We start from the raw sequence: 18,049 nt of genomic DNA, 5'->3' as shown, positions 1-18,049 counted from the left end.
ACTGGCACTAACTGGGCAGCACCTGGGCGGACTCACAGGTCCTGCAGTAAGAGGGCACTGGGCGGGCGGGCGGGCGGGCGGGTGCACACACGAGTGGGACGTGCACCGTCTGGGGGATGGGCACGCTGGAGACCCACACTTGTGGGGGGAGGGGGGAAAATGGGCATTTATTGAAACCTTAAAATCTGTACCCCCATAATATGCCGAAATTAAAAAAAAAAAAAGTTCCCCGGGTCTTCACAAACGTTTTATTCCCTGAGGACCCGCCTGTCGGAGGCCCCCTCCCAGCTGCGACGCCGCGGGGCCTCAGTCCCCACGCCCGGCGGCGGGGACCGCAGGGGACCCCAGCTCACCCGGACCCCCAATCCCTGAAATGCACGGGGCGGTGGGGGCGGGGCGCGCGAGGACCCGGGCCTGCCTCTGCCCCGGCGGCGGGCGGTGTGCAAACGGGCCGGGCACCGGGGCGCCTCCCAGCCCAGCGCCGCCCCGCAGCCCTGGGCGGCACAGAGAGGGGCCGGGGACTCCGCAGGGACTCCGGGCTCCCCCGCGGCCGCTCCGCCGTCTGAGCCCCGGAAGCCCCAAGCCACGAGGGGCGGCCCCGTCCCGCGGCCGCTGTGTCCCCTCCGCGCCCTGAGGGGGTCCAGCCCCAGGAAGCGACCGGACCGGGAGCCCTCCCCGCCGGGCTGGAAAACTCTTCTGGCTCGGCCGGGCGCGGGCCAGACCCGTCCACCGCGAAGCCGCGCGCCGCCCCGGCAGCAGCTGCCCACGGCTGAGGCCCGTCCGTGAGGGAGGCCGGGGCGGGAGGAGGGACCTCGACCTCCACAGGGCCGATGCGCCCACAGCCCGCGCCAGGCAGAGCTGCTGCCATGGAAACGAGACATTCTCAGGGTTCCTCCGGCCACCCGGGCAGGCGGGCGGGTGCCCAGCAGCTGCAGGTGGTTGTTTTTTTTTTCAGACAGAGCCTCGCTTTGTCGCCCAGGCTAGAGTGAGTGGCCTGGCGTCAGCCTCGCTCACAGCAGCCTCAGACTCCTGGGCTCAAGCGATCCTCCTGCCTCAGCCTCCCGAGTAGCTGGGACTACAGGCATTCGCCACCGCGCCCGGCTAATTTTTTTTCTATATACTTTTAGTTGTCCGGCTAGTTTCTTTCTATTTTTAGTAGAGACTAGGGGTCTCGCTCTTGCTCAGGCTGCTCTTGAACTCCTGACCTTGAGCGATCCTCCCGCCCGGGCCTCCCAGAGCGCTGGGATGACAGGCATGAGCCAGCGCGCCCGGCCCACCAGATGGGCTTTGAAGGATGTGTAGGAGTTCGCCGGCCAGAGCGTTCACTCCTCCAACCTTCCCCGGCACTCCCCTACGCGGGGCTCACGGCGGAGGGCGAGCAGCTCAGCTTCCGGGGAGGAAGGGGCCGCCCCTTCCCCACGCGGGCGGGGCGCAGACGGAGTGCAGAGGCCGGGACCGTGGCGGCGGCCTCAGTAGACGCGCGCGCGCTTGCCGCAGTCGAGCCGGGGCTGGCTGAGCGCGTCCCACATGAGCAGCATCTCGTAGGGCAGGAAGCGGTGCACGAGCAGCAGCTCGCGGTAGAAGCAGGGGTCGAAGGAGGACAGGCGGCGCGCGGGCGCGGGCACGCCGGCCGTGCGCACGCCGCCGTGCGAGGCGGGCCGCAGCCCCTCGCGCTCCAGGCACATGCCCAGGAACACGTCGTCGATGGGGAAGAGGTCGAGCGCGCGCGCGGCGCGGCGCAGCGCGGCCGCCGTGAAGCGCGACAGCAGGAAGCCGCCGCCGCCGCAGTAGGGCGGGTAGCGCTCGGCCTCGGTCACCAGGCGCGGCACGTAGTACTTGCTCCACTGCGCGCGGATCGGGCCCACGTTCTGGATCAGGTGGCCCACGAAGAGGTGGCGGCCCGGGTCCTGGCCCTGCAGGTAGGAGACCATGTTGTCCGTGTGCGCGAAGACGTCGTCGTCGCCGTTGAGCAGGAAGCTGGCGTTGGTGCACCTGGTCTCGTGCCACCGCAGAAACAGCACCTGCGGCCGGGCGGGGGGTGGGGGGCGTGAGGGCCGGGGAGAAACCCGCCAGCCCAGCCCAGCCCGGCCAGCCCAGCAAGGGACGTGTCCCCCGAAACGCCAGGGGTACAGGCCCTGCCCTGCGGGGTGACCCGGGAAAGCCTCTCTGTGCCTCAGTTTCCAACTTTGAAAACAGGCCTCCGGTAGAACCTGCCTCCAGGAGCGCCGGGTGTCCACGGAGACGGCGCCCTCCCTGAGGCACCGGGAAATGCCTGAAAATTGTCCCGTTGGCAGCTACTGTGAGGTCCCCCAACTCCGCCCGGGCAAGCCCTGCGGTTAAGTGGTGACCCGCGTGGGTGATGGCTATTGTTTTGTGTTTGTTTTTGTTTTTGAGACAGAGTCTCGCTCTGTTGCCCGGGCTAGAGTGAGTGCCGTGGCGTCAGCCTCGCTCACAGCAACCTCAGACTCCTGGGCTCAAACCATCCTCCTGCCTCAGCCTCCCGAGTAGCTGGGACTACAGGCATGCGCCACCACGCCCGGCTCATTTTTTCTATATATGTTTTTAGTTGGCCAATTAATTTCTTTCTATTTATAGTAGAGACGGGGTCTCGCTCTTGCTCAGGCTGGTCTCAAACTCCTGACCTCGAGCAATCCTCCCGCCTCGGCCTCCCAGAGTGCTGGGATACAGGTGTGAGCCACGGCGCCCGGCTGTGATCGCTGTGTAGGATCTGCCCCACCCCCGCATGGGGGCCACCTGTCCCACCCGAGCATCTCCCGGCGCCCAGGGTGGGGCGGCCCCTCGGAGGAGCTGGGTCGCCATGTGCCAAGTGGACGTTCGTCACACAATTGTGCGCTGTAGCAGCCCAGCGTGCCAGGACATCCGGGCCCTTTGCCCGCCCGGCCTCAGCTGCCCCCAGGATGACCTGCTAGGGGGAGGGGACACCCCTCCTCGCCGCGCCTGCCCCCACCGGCCGCCCGGCAGGCGGGTGCGGCCTTATCTGCAGATAACACGCTGGAGGAAGCAAAGTCACACTGGCGGCAGCAGCAGGAGAGAGGCCGCGGCCCCTCAGCCCTGCTCCGCTCGGCGCCGGGCGCTGGTGCGGCCCGCACCCTCCTCCCCTGCAGATGGGCGGGGCTCGCTCCGCCTCTCGGGGGCTCCTGCCCGTGGGAAAGTCTTCACGGAGCGCCCGATGCGCGCCAGGCCAGTGCAGGCCCTCGGGTGCGGTGGGGGGGGGGGTAGGGGACAGCCACCACGGCGGCCCCGCGGGCAGCCAGACCCGCGCCCATAACCAAGGAGGCGCACCCACGCCGCGGCCAAGGTTGGCTGAGCGCCTCGTGAACGCCGTCTCACGCAATGCTCGCCGCACCCCGCGTGCGTGGGCGCCTCTCACCCCCACCCCATCTCCCAGGTGGGGAAACCGAGGCACAGAGAGAAGAATGGACTCCTCCAAGGGTCAAACAGCAAGAAAGAGGCGCCAGCCGGGCGCGACGGCTCATATGCCTGTCATCCTAGCGCTCTGGGAGGCAGAGGCGGGAGGATCGCTCTAAGTCGGGGGTTCGAGACCAGCCTGAGCAAGAGCGAGACCCCGTCTCTACTATAAATAGAAAGAAATTAATGGGCCAAGTAAACATATATAGGAAAAAAAATTAGCCGGGCACGGTGGCACACGCCTGCAGTCCCAGCTACTCGGGAGGCTGAGGCAGGAGGATCGCTTGAGCCCAGGAGTTGGAGGTTGCTGTGAGCGAGGCTGATGCCGCAGCACTGCAGCTGGGGCAACAGAGTGGGACTGTGTGAAAAAAAAAAAAGAAGGAAAGGGAAGGAAGGGAGGAAGGAAGGAAGGAAGGAAGGAAGGAAGGAAGGAAGGAAGGAAGGAAGGAAGGAAGGAAAGGGAAGGAAGGGAGGAAGGAAGGAAGGGTGGGAGGGAGGGAGGGAGGGAAAGAAGGAAGGAAGGAAGGGAGGCAGGCAGGGAGGGGGGAAGCAGGGAGGAAGGGGCGCAGCCTGGATTCAAACCCGGGCATCAGGCGGCCCTGGAGGAAGGGGCTTCTGCGGCCGAGGCCAGTGGGGAGGCGGGCGGGGCATGGGAGCGCCTGGCGCGGGCCCAGAGGCAGCGGGGGACAGGGACAGGGACGGGGACAGGGGACGGGGACAGGGGACGGGGGACGGGGACAGGGACAGGGGACGGGGACAGGGACGGGGGACGGGGCGGCGCGGCGCACCTGCTTGAGCGTGAGGTTGAAGAAGGCGTCGTGGAAGTCCCACTGCAGGATGTCGCCGTGCGCGCGCGCCTCCATGCGCAGCAGGCGGTTGAGCTTGCGGGCCTGCAGCGGGTCGCGCGCGGTGCCCACGAGGAAGAGGCGGCGCAGCGGCAGCCCGCGCGCCCGGCGCTCGCGGCCCCAGGTGCGGCGCACGAGCTCGCGGCGCTCGTAGTTGGCGGGCGCGGACTTGATGGCGAGCAGCAGGAAGACGGGCCCCGCGCACTTGGCGGGCGGCGCGTCCTGCAGCAGCGGGAAGTCGCGGCAGTGGCGGTGCAGCAGGAAGTCGCGCACGTGCGGGGGCTGCGCGGCGAAGTCGGGGTGCGCGGCCGCCGAGGCGTTGGCGCGGCACGGGGGCGCGGCGGGCGCGCGGGCGAGGACAGGGACGGGCTCGGGGGCCGAGGGCGCGGCCGCAGCCTCGCGGGCGGCCGGCGGCTCCTCCGGGGCCACGCGGGCCGCGGGCCACTCGCGCAGGCTGGACAGGAAGAGCAGGGCGACGGCGCCCGCGGCCAGGGCGAGGCCCGCGCGCGGTCGCAGCTGCCGGGGACACTTCATCCCGCCGGCGGGTCCCGCGGCGGGTCGGGCCTCCGCGGCGCCTGCGGGAGAAGCGGCCCTGAGCGCCCGCACCTGCCTCGCCCGCACCTGCCGCCCCGCACCTGCCTCGCCCGCACCTGCCGCCCCGCACCTGCCTCGCCCTCACCTGCCGCCCCGCACCTGCCTCGCCCGCACCTGCCTCGCCCGCACCTGCCTCACCCGCACCTGCCGCCCCGCACCTGCCTCGCCCGAACCTGCCTCGCCCGAACCTGCCTCGCCCGAACCTGCCTCGCCCTCACCTACCGCCCCGCACCTGCCTCGCCCGCACCTGCCTCGCCCGCACCTGCCTCGCCCGCACCTACCGCCCCGCACCTGCCTCGCCCTCACTTGCCGCCCCGCACCTGCCTCGCCCGCACCTGCCTCGCCCTCACTTGCCACCCCGCACCTGCCTCGCCCGCACCTACCGCCCCGCACCTGCCTCGCCCGCACCTGCCTCGCCCGCACCTGCCTCGCCCTCACCTGCCGCCCCGCACCTGCCTCGCCCTCACCTGCCGCCCCGCACCTGCCTCGCCCGCACCTGCCTCGCCTGCACCTGCCTCGCCCTCACCTGCCGCCCCTCACCTGCCTCGCCCGCACCTGCCTCGCCCGCACCTGCCTCGCCCGCACCTGCCTCGCCCTCACTTGCCGCCCCGCACCTGCCTCACCCACACCTGCCTCGCCCTCACCTGCCGCCCCTCACCTGCCTCGCCCGAACCTGCCTCGCCCGAACCTGCCTCGCCCGCACCTGCCGCCCCGCACCTGCCGCCCAGCACCTGCGCGGCTGCTCAGGTTGTCAGACACCCGAGCTCCCAGCCGCACTGGCTCGGACCCCAACGCGGATTAAACATATATATATATATATATATTTTTGAGACAGAGTCTCACTTTGTTGCCCAGGCTAGAGTGAGTGCCGTGGCGTCAGCCTCGCTCACAGCAACCTCAGACTCCTGGGCTCAAGCGATCCTCCTGCCTCAGCCTCCCGAGTAGCTGGGACTGCAGGCATAGGCCACCACGCCCGGCTTTTTTTTATATATATATTTTTTTAGTTGGCCCATTAATCTCTTTCTATTTATTGTAGAGAGGGGCTCTCGCTCTGGTTTCGAACTCCTGACCTCGAGCGATCCTCCCGCCTCAGCCTCCCAGAGTGCTGGGATGACAGGCGTGAGCCACCGCGCCCGGCCCCCAGATTAAATATTTTTTACCATAACCTCATTTTACGGGGAACCGAGGAACGGCTCTGTGCCAGGGTGGGCCCCCGCGGGCTCAGCGTGCCCAGAACCCCCACCCGCCCGCCCCACCCCGCCAGGCTCGGCCTCCGGACTCAGCCCGAGCCCCCCTGGGGGGCGGGAGGGCCCCTCCTCCATCAGACGAGAGCTGCTGGGGTCCCTCCTCGTTCCCTGTCACTGGGCTTCCGGGCTTGGGCACAGCCACTCCCGCCCTTCCTGTCCCCAGTGGCCCCCGCGCCCCCGCCCTTCCCAGAGCCCCAGCCCCCGCGCATGTGTTCCTCGGCCAACTCCGGTTCCTCCCTTAAATTCCACCTCCACCCATCCGTCCCCCGGGAACCCTGAGGACCAGCCTCGGCCTCCTGTCTGGCTCCCGGAATCCCTCTCTGCCCTCTGGCCCAGGCCTGAGCCCGTGCTGGCGTCTGTGTGTGCCCTTGTCTTCCCCTGCCTCGGGGGCGTGGGGGGAGAGGAACTTGGGGACTCTGGTGTCACCCAGCATCAGGCGGACGCATGGGGCAGGCGGGGAGGAGGAGGGGAGGAGGCATTCTTGCATAAAAGTGGATTCATTCCGTTTCTCCCTCTGGCGAACTCTTACACATCCTCCAAAACCCCAGCTCCAGTGACCCCTGGGTCCTGGAAACCTTCCCTCCCCACATGCCGACAGAGCCCTCGATGGCCCTTCCGAGCTCCCTTCCCCGAACTCCCTGCCTGCCTTTTTCTCCGGGAAGGCGCTTCGTCCCTGTTGTTCTTTGGGCCTGAACGGGCAGCTAGGCTCCAGGGAAGCATGGGGTTGCTAGATTAGACTCCAGGCGGCACTTATGCGTTCAGCGAGCACTTGTCGGCGCCCGCCGCCCCCAGGGGGGCACGGAACCCTTCCGGAGCCCAGAGCCCGCTGGGGAGTCCAACTCCGGCCTCCCGACCTCGCCCGCCACGCCCCGGCCCTGCGCTCGGCCTGGTCTCCTGGGCCGTAAGGGGCGTCTAGGCTGTCCCCAGCTCTGTGGACGCGGGGGGCTCCTACCTGGCGCGCGGCACCCAGCGAGCGTTTGTTGAATGACTGCATAAACCTCGGCACTTACCTGAGGCTGCCCTGGGGGGTCCGCGTGGACGGGGGGTCCCCTCTGTCTCCCCAGCAGCACCTGGAACCGCAGTGCGTGGAGCTCAGTGGGTGCCCTGGGCCCCTCCGGCCCCGGGCGGCCTCACCCAGCCCCCCTCGGAGCCAGGCGGGAGGCAGCTCCGGCCTCTCATATTGGAGCCTCCAATCGGGCGGGAGCCGGGGACGGGGCCTCACGTCCTGACCCCCCCGACACGCACGTCCCTCTGTCTTTCGGGCCGGGTGTGTGCGTGTGCGGCCTCAGGCCACGGCTCAGATAACGCCCCAAAGGGGTCCGCTGTGTGAGCCCAGGAAGGGAGCTTGACCTCTCTGAGTCTCAATGTAAAACAGGAAGCATCAACCCTGCGTAAAAGTATTGCTGTGGGCCGGGCGCGGCGGCTCACGCCCGTCATCCCAGCACTCTGGGAGGCCGAGGCGGGCGGATTGCTCGAGGTCAGGAGTTCGAGAGCAGCCTGAGCAAGAGCGAGACCCCCATCTCTACTAAAAATAGAAATAAATTACTTGGACAGGTAGAAATATAAAGAAAAAAGTCAGCCGGGCGTGGTGGCGCATGCCTGTAGTCCCAGCTACTCAAGGGGAGGCTGAGGCAGGAGGATCGCTTGAGCCCAGGAGTCTGAGGTTGCTGTGAGCGAGGCTGACGCCACGGCACTCACTCTAGCCCGGGCGACAGAGAGACACTCTGTCTCAAAAAAAGCAAACAGTATTGCTGGGGCGACTTTACCGGCCGACACTGGCGCAGGCTGCTTCCGCTGCGGGAACGGCCGCCCTGGACTCCGGCCCCGCGTCTCCTGCCCGGCCTCGCCCGCGAGCGCCGCCTGCCCCGCACGCCCGGCCCACCCTGTTCTACTTTTCCTTTTTTTCTGAGACAGGGCCTCGCTCCGCCGCCCAGGCTGGAGTGCAGCAGCGCGATCACGGCTCACCGCAGCCTCCACCTCCTGGGCTCCAGCGATCCTCCTGCCTCGGCCTCCCCCGGTGCTGGGACGGTCGGTGTGAGCCCCCGCGCCCGGCCGCTCTTTCTCTTTTCCCACAGCCCTTCTCACTGCCTGAAACGGGCAGCACAACTTTAAACATGTGCCGTGGCTCCTGCGTCTCCCTGTGCCCGGCCCCGAGGACGTGCCCCCGGTACCCAGTAGGCGCTCAACAAACGCGCATCCGATGAATGAAGGGATGCCGGCCGCCGCCGCGGCAGCAGGAGGAAACGCCGGCTCTCGGGGTGGGTTCGCACGTTCGTTCTTTCAAGCCGCGTTCACGGGGCTCCTCCCGGGCACCCCGGGGGCCGAGGGCACAGCCGGGACAGGTGCTTGACCCGCACCCTCCGGAGGGGGCAGACGCCAAGCCAGTGACTAGGGAAGGCCCCAAGGGCACACAAGCCGGGGGAAGCAACCTCCAACTCCTGGCCTCAAGCGATCCTCCTGCCTCGGCCTCCCGAGTAGCTGGGACTACAGGCATGCGCCACCATGCCCGGCTAACTTTTTCTATATATATTAGTTGGCCAATTAATTTCTTTCTATTTTTAGTAGAGACGGGGTCTCGCTCTTGCTCAGGCTGGTTTTGAACTCCTGACCTCGAGCGATCCTCCCGCCTCGGCCTCCCAGAGAGCCAGGATGACAGGCGTGAGCCGCCGCGCCCGGCCCAGCCGGCAGGTTTTGATGGCGAACACGTGAACGGCTGGAGGAAGCCAGGGGGCAAAGGTCTGCGGGGAGGCGGCTGAAGGACGGGGCCGGCCGAGGGACCCTGCGTGGTTGTGGCTCAGAGCCTGTCCTGCGGCCGCCGTGTCCCCCGCGGGGCGGGGGTGGCTGCCAGCTCTGGGGGCTCGGCTCCTGCCGCGCGGGTCCGGGAGGCCCCAGTCACGGCAGGGCAAACCGCACGGGCAAGCCCAGCAGAAAGCCCGAGTCGCCAGAGAGAAAACCGAATGAGAGAAGCCTCTAGTGTCCCCCCACCCCCACCCGGGGGCCACGCCGGGGACCAGAGGCCCACAGAGGCCGGGAACCTGACTTCCGGGCACAGACACACAGACGGCCACACGGACAGTCAGGACCCGGGAGAGCCGAGAGCCTGAGTCATCTGCAGTTCACAATGCAAACCAGCGGCTTTTCCCCCCAGGGGACAGTTGTCTAGGGACAGTTTTGGTTGCCATGACTCGGGTGGGGTGTGGGACTGCTAATGGCATCAGTGGATGGAGGCCAGGAATGCCACCTGACACCCTGCGGTCCCCACCTGTCTTCCCCCAAATGTCAACATCACCAGCCCGGGTGGCGCTCGCGGGCTGCGTGCGTGCTGCTCACGTGTTTATTCTTTGAGACGGGGTCTCACTCTGTCGCCCGGGCTGGAGTGCCGTGGTGTCCTCACAGCTCACTGCAGCCTCCAACTCCTGGGCTCCAGCGATCCTCCTGCCTCGGCCTCCCGAGTTGCTGGGACTACAGGCATGCGCCACCACGCCCGGCTCATTTATTCTATTCTTCCCAATTAATTTCTATTTATAGTAGAGACGGGGTCTCGCTCTTGCTCAGGTTGGTCTCGAACTCCTGACCTCGAGCGATCCTCCCGCCTCGGCCTCCCAGAGTGCTGGGATGACAGGCGTGAGCCACCGCGCCCGGCCAGGGGTCGAGTCTTGGTAGCGCCTCCTCCGAGCTACTCCGGCGCCTTTGCTGGCTGGGGCTGGGGGTCGACGGGAAGCCCCTCCCAGGCCTCGGTTCAAGTCTCTGACCCCCGACCCCCAGCCCCAATTCCAGACCCCGCCGCCCAACCTCTGCAGGCCACACTGTAAACTGGACTGATCCGGGCGGTGTTGGAACCCAAATAGCTTCTTGCTCTGCAGTCTGTGGGATCTGAGCCCGACACCTGTGGGGGCGGGGCTGGGCCAGAAGGAGAGACTGGGATACTGAGGCTGAGGCTTTGAAGCATGTGTAGGAGTCCACCAAGGGGAGTTGAAGTGGAGGAAAGAGCAAATGCCAAAGCGTGGAGGGCAAAAGAAAGCAAGTCCCAGGCCGGGTGCGGTGGCTCACACCTGTCATCCTAGCACTCTGGGAGGCCGAGGTGGGCGGATTGCTTGAGGTCAGGAGTTCGAAACCAGCCTGAGCAAGAGCCAGACCCCGTGTCTACCATGAAAAGAAACAAATTAATTGGCCAACTAATATACATAGAAAATTGAGCCAGGCATGGTGGCGAGTGCCTGTAGTCCCAGCTACTCGGGAGGCTGAGGCAGGAGGAACGCTTGAGCCCAGGAGTTGGAGGTTGCTGTGAGCGAGGCTGACGCCACGGCACTCACTCTAGCCTGGGCAACAGAGCGAGACTCTGTCTCAAAAAAAAAAAAAAAAAAAAAAGGAGCAATGGGGAGCCATGGAGGGTGCTTGAGCAGGGGAGGCACCAGATCAACTTGCGCATTGAGGAAGCCCTCCGTGGCTACCAGGGGGGTAGGGACAACTGGGGCGGCGTCCAGTGGCCCGGACAGAGGCCTGTGATGGGGAGCCTGTCCCTGTGTCACCTGCCCACGGCAGGGCTTGGGTGGAGGACGATTTACCCTGAGCGGGGTGGTGCCACCGGGGCACAGGGCCAGAGTGACACCAGGCTCACTCCCTGGGACCCTCACCCGGCGCCACTGCCGGCCTGTCCGTCCCGCCGGGGCTGCCTGGCGGATTCCAGGAGCCAGGGACCTGCCTCCCCCGTGTGCACACAGACGCCGCTGGCTCCCATTGCGGAGACCGGGGCCGCTGGGGTGTGGCGCAGGATGTGGGGGACCCAGGCCCGGCCTCCCCACGGCCGCACGCGGCCCCGCCCAGCCCCCGCCCTGCCGGCTCTCACGCCTGCTGCAAAGTACTGACAGCAATGGGGACTTCCTGGTTTCAGTGTCCCGCCCACTGCAAGTGACAGCAGCCACCGTCCTCAGCCACAGCCCTTCTGCCTCAGAAAACGGACAGATTTTTTTTTTCTTTTTTGAGACAGAGTCTCGCTCTGTTGCCCGGGCTAGAGTGAGTGCCGTGGCGTCAGCCTCGCTCACAGCAACCTCAGACTCCTGGGCTCAAGCGATCCTCCTGCCTCAGCCTCCCGAGTAGCTGGGACTACAGGCATGCGCCGCCACGCCCGGCTCATTTCTTCTATATATTTTTAGTTGGCCAATTAATTTCTTTCTATTTCTAGTAGAGACGGGGTCTCGCTCTTGCTCAGGCTGGTCTCGAACTCCTGACCTTGAGCGATCCACCCGCCTCGGCCTCCCAGGGTGCTCGGATGACAGGCGTGAGCCTCCACGCCCGGCTGAGAAAAGGGACAGATTTATAGCTCGTGCCTCGGAGAACGCATGTGACTCAGTGGACAAGGCAGCAAGAGCCAGGCCAGGTGGGGCGCGGCGGCTCACGCCTGTCATCCCAGGCTTCCAGGAGGCCGAGGCGGGGGCTGGGAAGGGGCGGGTGGAACCTGGACCCTGACCTGCCCGGCCCAGGGCGGTTCCCGCCAGCGTCTCCCGCCCTGGTCTCCCGGGAACTCGGGGTTCATCCCTTTTTACGAGAAGCGGGGGCCACTCCCGTAACCAGGAGATGCCCTCGCGGACAGGGGCAGAGGCCGGACCTGCCGAGGCCACTCTGCGCGGGCGGGCGCGGGGGTGGGTGGCGCCGGGCGGCCATGGCCACGTGCACTTTAGACCCTGCTGTGCCGTGGTGACTCACGGCCCAGCTGGCCTCCCCATTGCGGGAACCACGAGGTGCGGGGTGGGGGGGGCGGCGACACCTGCCCGCCCTGGCCTGGCCCGGCGGAGCCTCCAAGAGCATCTCTGGGCTCACGTCCTGGGTGGGGAAACTGAGGCTGGGGAGGCAGGCTGTGCAGCCTCGGCCCTTTGCTCGCTCGCGGGCTGGTGGGGGAGCTGGAGTCCTGTGGCCCCCACGGCCCCCAGGCGGGTCAGGCCCCTCTGGGCTCTGCCGCGCACGGCCCGCTGTGTGGTTCCCGCACGCAGGGCCGGCGCTCACACGCCAGGCCCCGTGGGAAGCCCTGCCGCCCTCTGCGCCTCTGAGCGCCACGCCTGTACCGGGAGGTAGGGCTGTGTCGGCCCCATTGTTATGGATAGGGAAACTGAGGCACAGGAAGGTAAAGGAAATCACCTAAGGAAGGCTGGGTGGGAGCCCGGTTCCTGCCTTTGATTTCCACTTGATGGGACTTCCTTTCAGCTTGCTGAAAGGGGTCGGGGTCAGGGTCAAGGTAAGGGGTTAGGGTTGGGGTTGGGGTTAGGGTTAGGGTTGGGGTTAGGGTTAGGGTTGGGGTTGGGGTTAGGGTTGGGGTTAGGGTTAGGGTTAGGGTTGGGGTTGGGGTTGGGGTTATGGTTGGCGTTGGGGTAGGGTTGGGGTTGGGGTTAGGGTTAAGGCTGGGGTTGGGGTTGGGGTTAGGGTTGGGGTTAGGGTTAGGGTTGGGGTTAGGGTTAGGGTTGGGGTTAGGGTTGGGGTTGGGGTTAGGGTTGGGGTTAGGGTTAGGGCTGGGGTTGGGGTTAGGGTTGGGGTTAGGTTTGGGGTTGGGGTTAGGGTTGGGGTTGGGTTTAGGGTTGGGGTTAGGGTTAGGGTTGGGTTTAAGGTTAGGGTTGGGGTTAGTGTTAATGTTAGGTTTGGGTTTAGGGTTGGGTTTGGGGTTAGGGTTGGGCTAGGGGTTAGGTTTAAGGTTGGGTTTCGGTAGGGTCAGGGGTTAGTTATAGGGTTGGGGTTAGGGTTCGGTTTGGATTTTATGCTATGGTTATGGTTTGGGTTAGGGGTTATTGTTATTTGGTAGTGAGTTCCCCATCCTGGTGTGCCATCAAACCAAGCCGGAATCCCTCCAGTGCCCGGGGCCACCAAGGGCTTGCTCCTGGCTCATGCGGAGGGTGCTGGGCAAGTTCCTGTTCTTTCCTGGGCCTCAGAGGCTGGTGGCAGGAGGGGAAGTCAGCTAGTGTCACCTTACTCGCTCCGCCTGGCTGACCCAGCCCTGCCTGGTCGGGGCGTGCTCAGCGGGTCCCTTTGTATCTGGCCTGGAGCAGAGGAGCTCCGAGGCCCTCTCCCATCTCGCCCCACCCGGGGCACCCGGCAGGAACTGCCACACCCGGGTGAGGGAGAGGCCCGGGGAGGGTGTCAGGCCGAGCCGGGCAGACACCTGGCTGCTCTCTCAGTCCAAGTGGGCCCAGCGTTCGACCCGGGGCTGCGCCTCTTGCTCCCGCCAGCTGGGACATTTGCTCTCCCCTGGGTGGCGGCCGCCTTGCAGACCGGCAGGACGGCAGGGGACAGCGGCGGCCCCCAGACCAGTTCCCCTGACCCTAAATCCCAGATCTGGACTGCAGGACACCCTGGGCCAGGCTGAGACAGCCTCAGTTTCCAAATCTGAGAAGTGGCCAAAAAATAATAATAATAATCATCTGAGCCAGGGGGAAAGTTGGTTAGGGACCTGGAAAAGGGACCAGAGTAGGGGGGTAGAGACATAATTACTATTAATATAATGATAGCGGGCGGGCGCGGTGGCTCACGCCTGTCATCCCAGCAGTCTGGGAGGCCGAGGCGGGAGGATCGCTCGAGCTCAGGAGTTCGAGACCAGCCTGAGCAAGAGCGAGACCCCGTCTCTACTATAAACAGAAAGAAATTAACTGGCCAACTAATATATATATAGAAAAAATGAGCCGGGCGTGGTGGCGCATGCCTGTAGTCCCAGCTACTCGGGAGGCTGAGGCAGGAGGATCGCTCGAGCCCAGGAGTCTGAGGTTGCTGTGAGCAAGGCTGACGCCACGGCACTCACTCTAGCCCGGGCAGCAGAGCGAGACTCTGACTCAAGATAACAATAACGATATAGTGCCGGCGGCCGCTGGCTGTCTCCGGGCACCCAGTGACCGGGCACAGCTGTTTCGACTCGGTTTCCGTCGCTGCGATCCCATGCCAGGAGCCTCACTTGAGGGGTAGGGAAACTGAGGCTCAGAGACCTAGGGCCACTCGCCCGAGGACACCAGTGACCAGCGGTGGGCGCCCTGAAGAGTTTCTGCCTGGACGTGTCAGGCGACCTCAGCTCAGCGGCGCCCCCGGGGGAAACTGAGGCATCCTCAGAGTGCAGAACCGCCTGTCCTCACCAGGTGGCCAGGGGAGGCCAGGGCTGGACGGGGGGAGCCCAGAGGAGTCCATCGGGAGAGGCTGGTGTCACTAGGAAACCCAGCGGGGGGCGTCCCCGTAGGCGCGGGGACAAACGCTGGTGCCACCGTGCGCCGCCCGCGGGCTGACCCCTCATCGTGGCAGGAGGGCAGGGCGGGCGCCCCTGTGGCCAGGCGCGGGGCTTCCTCCCCACCAGGTCGCGGGCGTCCCTGTGGCCAGGCGCGGGGCTTCCTCCCCACCAGGTCCCTCCCCACGCGGCGAGGGCGCGGCTGTTGCGGACGGGACGGCCGTGGAGGCGTCTCTAGAACCCCCCCCCCGCCCGGCAGCGCCCTCCACGGGGCCCGCGGGCCCTCAGCGGCTGGGTGGACTCACCGCGGACAGACGGACGGACGGACGGCGGGCGGGCTGCTGCTGGCGCGGGCGGGAGGAAGAGCTGCAGCCGGGCCGCGCCCGCTCCCCCTGCGGCCGCCGGCTTCCCGCCTGGCCGCGCCAGCAGCCCCGGGCTTCCTGGTGGCCCCGCCCCGGCCGCCCCGCCCCGCCCCGGCCGAGCCGCGGCCCCCGCCATCCTCTTCCCTGTTAGAGCTCACGCCCCCACCCGGGCCGGCTCGCGGCTAGGGGGTGAGCTCCCCGCGCGCGGAGGAGTGCAAGCGGCGCCGTGCGCGCCGGGCACAGGGCAGCGGTGGCGCGTCCCGCGCAGAGCCGGGGCGGAGGGGGCGGGGGAGGGCGCAGGTGAGTCCAGCGGCCTTTGAGAGCCTCGCTGAGCTTGGAAGATTCCAGAGCTGCCCGGTCGCCTGCCCTTTGCCCCTGGAAGCCAGCCGCGGGTCGCCGCTCAGGTTCTGCAAGTCTCAGTTGTAGATTTTGGGGGTTGGGGGTGGCGAGGAGTCAGACTCTGCGGCTCGCAGGTGTCCCCGAGTCTCTAGAAGTTTCCAGCGCCGACGCGTGGGCGTGGCGCGGGGCTCTGGGCTGGCGGGGTCCCGGGCGCGAGAGCCCGGGAGGGTGCGGGTCCCACGCCTGCTTCCTGCTCCGACCGCGTTTATTCCTGAGGAGGAAAGGGGTGGCGGTGTCCGCCGGCCGTGCCTCAGTTTCCCCGCCTGTCGGGTGGGGCGGCCGGCCCGGCTCCTGCAGCTGGGCGAGGTGCGGGGCGCGGAGCCCGCTCGGAGCCCGCGCGGGACGGAAACTGACTTCATCCGAGGCGACGACGTCGACCCACGTCTCGCTGGGGACCGACCGGACGCCGCCGGGCGCGCGCCTCCCCCGCGATGGACGCTCGCCCCGCGCGGCCCTGGGAGCCCCGGGGTCACGGGCGCCCCACAGGGAGCTGGCGCTCCGCGCCCGGGGTTGGAACGTCGTGGGGCTCAGGGGGCCGCTCCGGCGCCCGCAGGTGTCCAGAGGAGCGGCGGGTCCCGCGAGGCCGGGGCAGCAGGACATCGCTGGGGACATCGGAGCCCACAGACACCTGCTGCGCGCGGGCGCGCCCTGAGCACGCGGCGGGAGAAGCCGCCCACGGCCTCAGCGGTGCGACCCCCTTATAGACAGGTCCCCAACCGGCAATGCGAGGAGACAGGAAGCAGCTTAGTGGCTGCCAGGGGCTGGGGGTGGGGCGGAGGGGGAGTGGGGCGCGGCCGCTGATGGGGTCCCGGTCTCCTTTTGGGGGCATTGAGAATGTTCTGGAACGAGTAGAGGTGATGCATGGGGGCACACCATGGCCCACAGTTCGCTCCAAAACGGCTAATTTTCTTTTCTTTTTTTATTTTTATTTTTAAATTTTTATTTATTTATTTGAGACAGAGTCTCGCTTTGTTGTCCAGGCTAGAGTGAGTGCCGTGGCGTCAGCCTCGCTCACAGCAACCTCAGACTCCTGGGCTCAAGCGATCCTCCTGCCTCAGCCTCCAGAGTAGCTGGGACTACAGGCATGCGCCACCATGCCCGGCTCATTTTTTCTATATATTCTTTTAGTTGGCCAGCTAATTTCTTTCTATTTATAGAGGAGACGGGGTCTTGCTCTTGCTCAGGCTGGTCTCGAACTCCTGACCTCGAGCAATCCTCCCGCCTTGGCCTCCCGGAGTGCTGGGATGACAGGCGTGAGCCGCCGCGCCCGGCCTAAAGCGGTTAATTTTCTGTTGTGTGGATTTTGCCTCAATGTTGAAAACACCAGCGGGGCCACTCCCCAGGGCTGGCCACGCGGCCGTCACTCCGCGGCGGGGCCGGTGTTTTGGAGTCGCCCGGGTGAAGGGGACCGAGGCGTGTAAGCCAGTCGCGCCCGTCTGCCCAGGGCTGACCCAGGTTACCCGGTCCCCTCACCCCCTCCGGGGACTCTCCTCCCCGAGACAGGCACATGTCACACCTGCTCTGGGAGGCACTTAGGAGGCCACACCCGGGGAATAATGACTTCTGTGTTTTAAAAGGTGCCCCCTCCCTTGTGACCCAAGAAAAGCAAATTAAAGCCACCAGGAGGTGGCCGTGTCCCTGACATTTATCAGATGGGCAAGAACCCAAACCCACATCTTTTTTTTTTTTTTTTTTTTTTTTTTGTGAGACAAGGCTTTGCCAGGTCACCCGGGCTGCAGTGCCGCGGCGTGACCACAGCTCACTGCAGCCTCCAACTCCTGGGCTCCAGCGATCCTCCTGCCTCAGCCTCCCCGAGTAGCCGGGACTATAGGCACCCGCCACCACGTCCGGCTCATTCTTAAAATTTTTTAGAGACAGGGGGTCTCGCTCTTGCTCAGGCTGGTCTCAAACTCCTGGCCTCGAGCAACCCTCCTTCCTCGGCCTCCCAGAGTGCTGGGATGCCAGGCGTGAGCCACCGCGCCCAGTCTAGAATTGGTCTTCGATTCTGTCACGTCCTGCAGCCGTGGCTCTGTCCCTGAGGCCCAGGGCCTCCCAGGGCAGCTGTGGGGTCTGGATGCGCAGCCTCGGAGGTAGTGAGGCCCGGGGACAGGGGACCAGGAGTGTCAGGGCTGCAGAGTCCCGGCGCTGTCTGGCCGGAGAGCTGAGGCATAGGAGCCGCCTCTGCCTGAACTGTCACCCCCGTGTCACCCCTCCCTAGCGCGGCCAGCGTCCTGTGCACCTGCTCTGAGCTAAGGCCACTCCCAGCCCTCGCCCACCTAGGGGACCCCATCTCCCGGCAGGAATCGGAGGCTCGGCCAGATGTCCCTTCAGAGGCCAGGCCGGGACGACCGGGGCGCAAGGCAGGTGTCGGGCTGACCCAGCTTCCTGCTCCTGCTTCCGGCTTTCTTTCCGGGCCTGGGTCCTGGGGACGGGCAGCGAGGACCCGGCACTGCCCGCTGGGCGCGGGGCTGCTTCCCGCCGCGGCCTGCTGGTCCCTCGTCTGCCCTGGGCCCACCTGCACCCAGCACACCCTCCGCACGGGCTGCCCCCACACAGGCGGGGCCGCGCCCGCCGGCTCACCACGGACACCCCGCGAGGTGGGTTGCAGAGGAGGAGGGTGGGGCTCCTGTCACTCATTCAGAGTCACACAGCCAGTGGTGGCCAAGCAGGCTCCAGACCCAGGCCTCCTGGCTCTGCATCCTCACAGCTCCCAGGAGCTACGTTCCTGGGTTGACTGACTGCTCCCTCACCGAACAGACAGCTCCCCACCGCCCGGCCTGGGGTGCCATTCCCCATCTCACGGACTCCTATTCATATCTCAAAACCCTATCTTTAATGCCCCTTCATTAGGAAGTCTTCCTGACTCCCTGGGAATCAGGCCTGGCATCCCCCACCGGGCTCCTGCAGTCCTCTTCCCTCCTCTTAGCCCGGCTCTGAGTCCCCGGGGCTGGGGTGCCTGTGTCTGGCTCTTGCTGCCCCCAGGCT

The 18,049-nt window shown here is 66.3% G+C and overlaps 1 protein-coding gene across 1 annotated transcript; it reads right to left on the bottom strand.

Moving 5' to 3' along the window:
* Nucleotides 1-243: 243 nt before the first annotated feature.
* B3GNT3 (UDP-GlcNAc:betaGal beta-1,3-N-acetylglucosaminyltransferase 3) lies at nt 244-14,801 on the bottom strand. Its single transcript, XM_020283785.2, has 4 exons — nt 14,609-14,801; nt 7,126-7,185; nt 4,218-4,849; nt 244-2,021 (listed from the first exon to the last, which is right to left on the bottom strand). The coding sequence occupies exons 1-4, from the start codon at nt 14,799-14,801 to the stop codon at nt 1,470-1,472; spliced, it is 1,437 nt and encodes a 478-aa protein (XP_020139374.2). The 3' UTR covers nt 244-1,469.
* Nucleotides 14,802-18,049: the final 3,248 nt, after the last annotated feature.

The sequence above is a fragment of the Microcebus murinus genome, chromosome 4, assembly GCF_040939455.1.
Source record: "Microcebus murinus isolate Inina chromosome 4, M.murinus_Inina_mat1.0, whole genome shotgun sequence".
Taxonomy (NCBI): domain Eukaryota; kingdom Metazoa; phylum Chordata; class Mammalia; order Primates; family Cheirogaleidae; genus Microcebus; species Microcebus murinus.
This window is presented reverse-complemented; position numbering and strand designations above follow the sequence as displayed.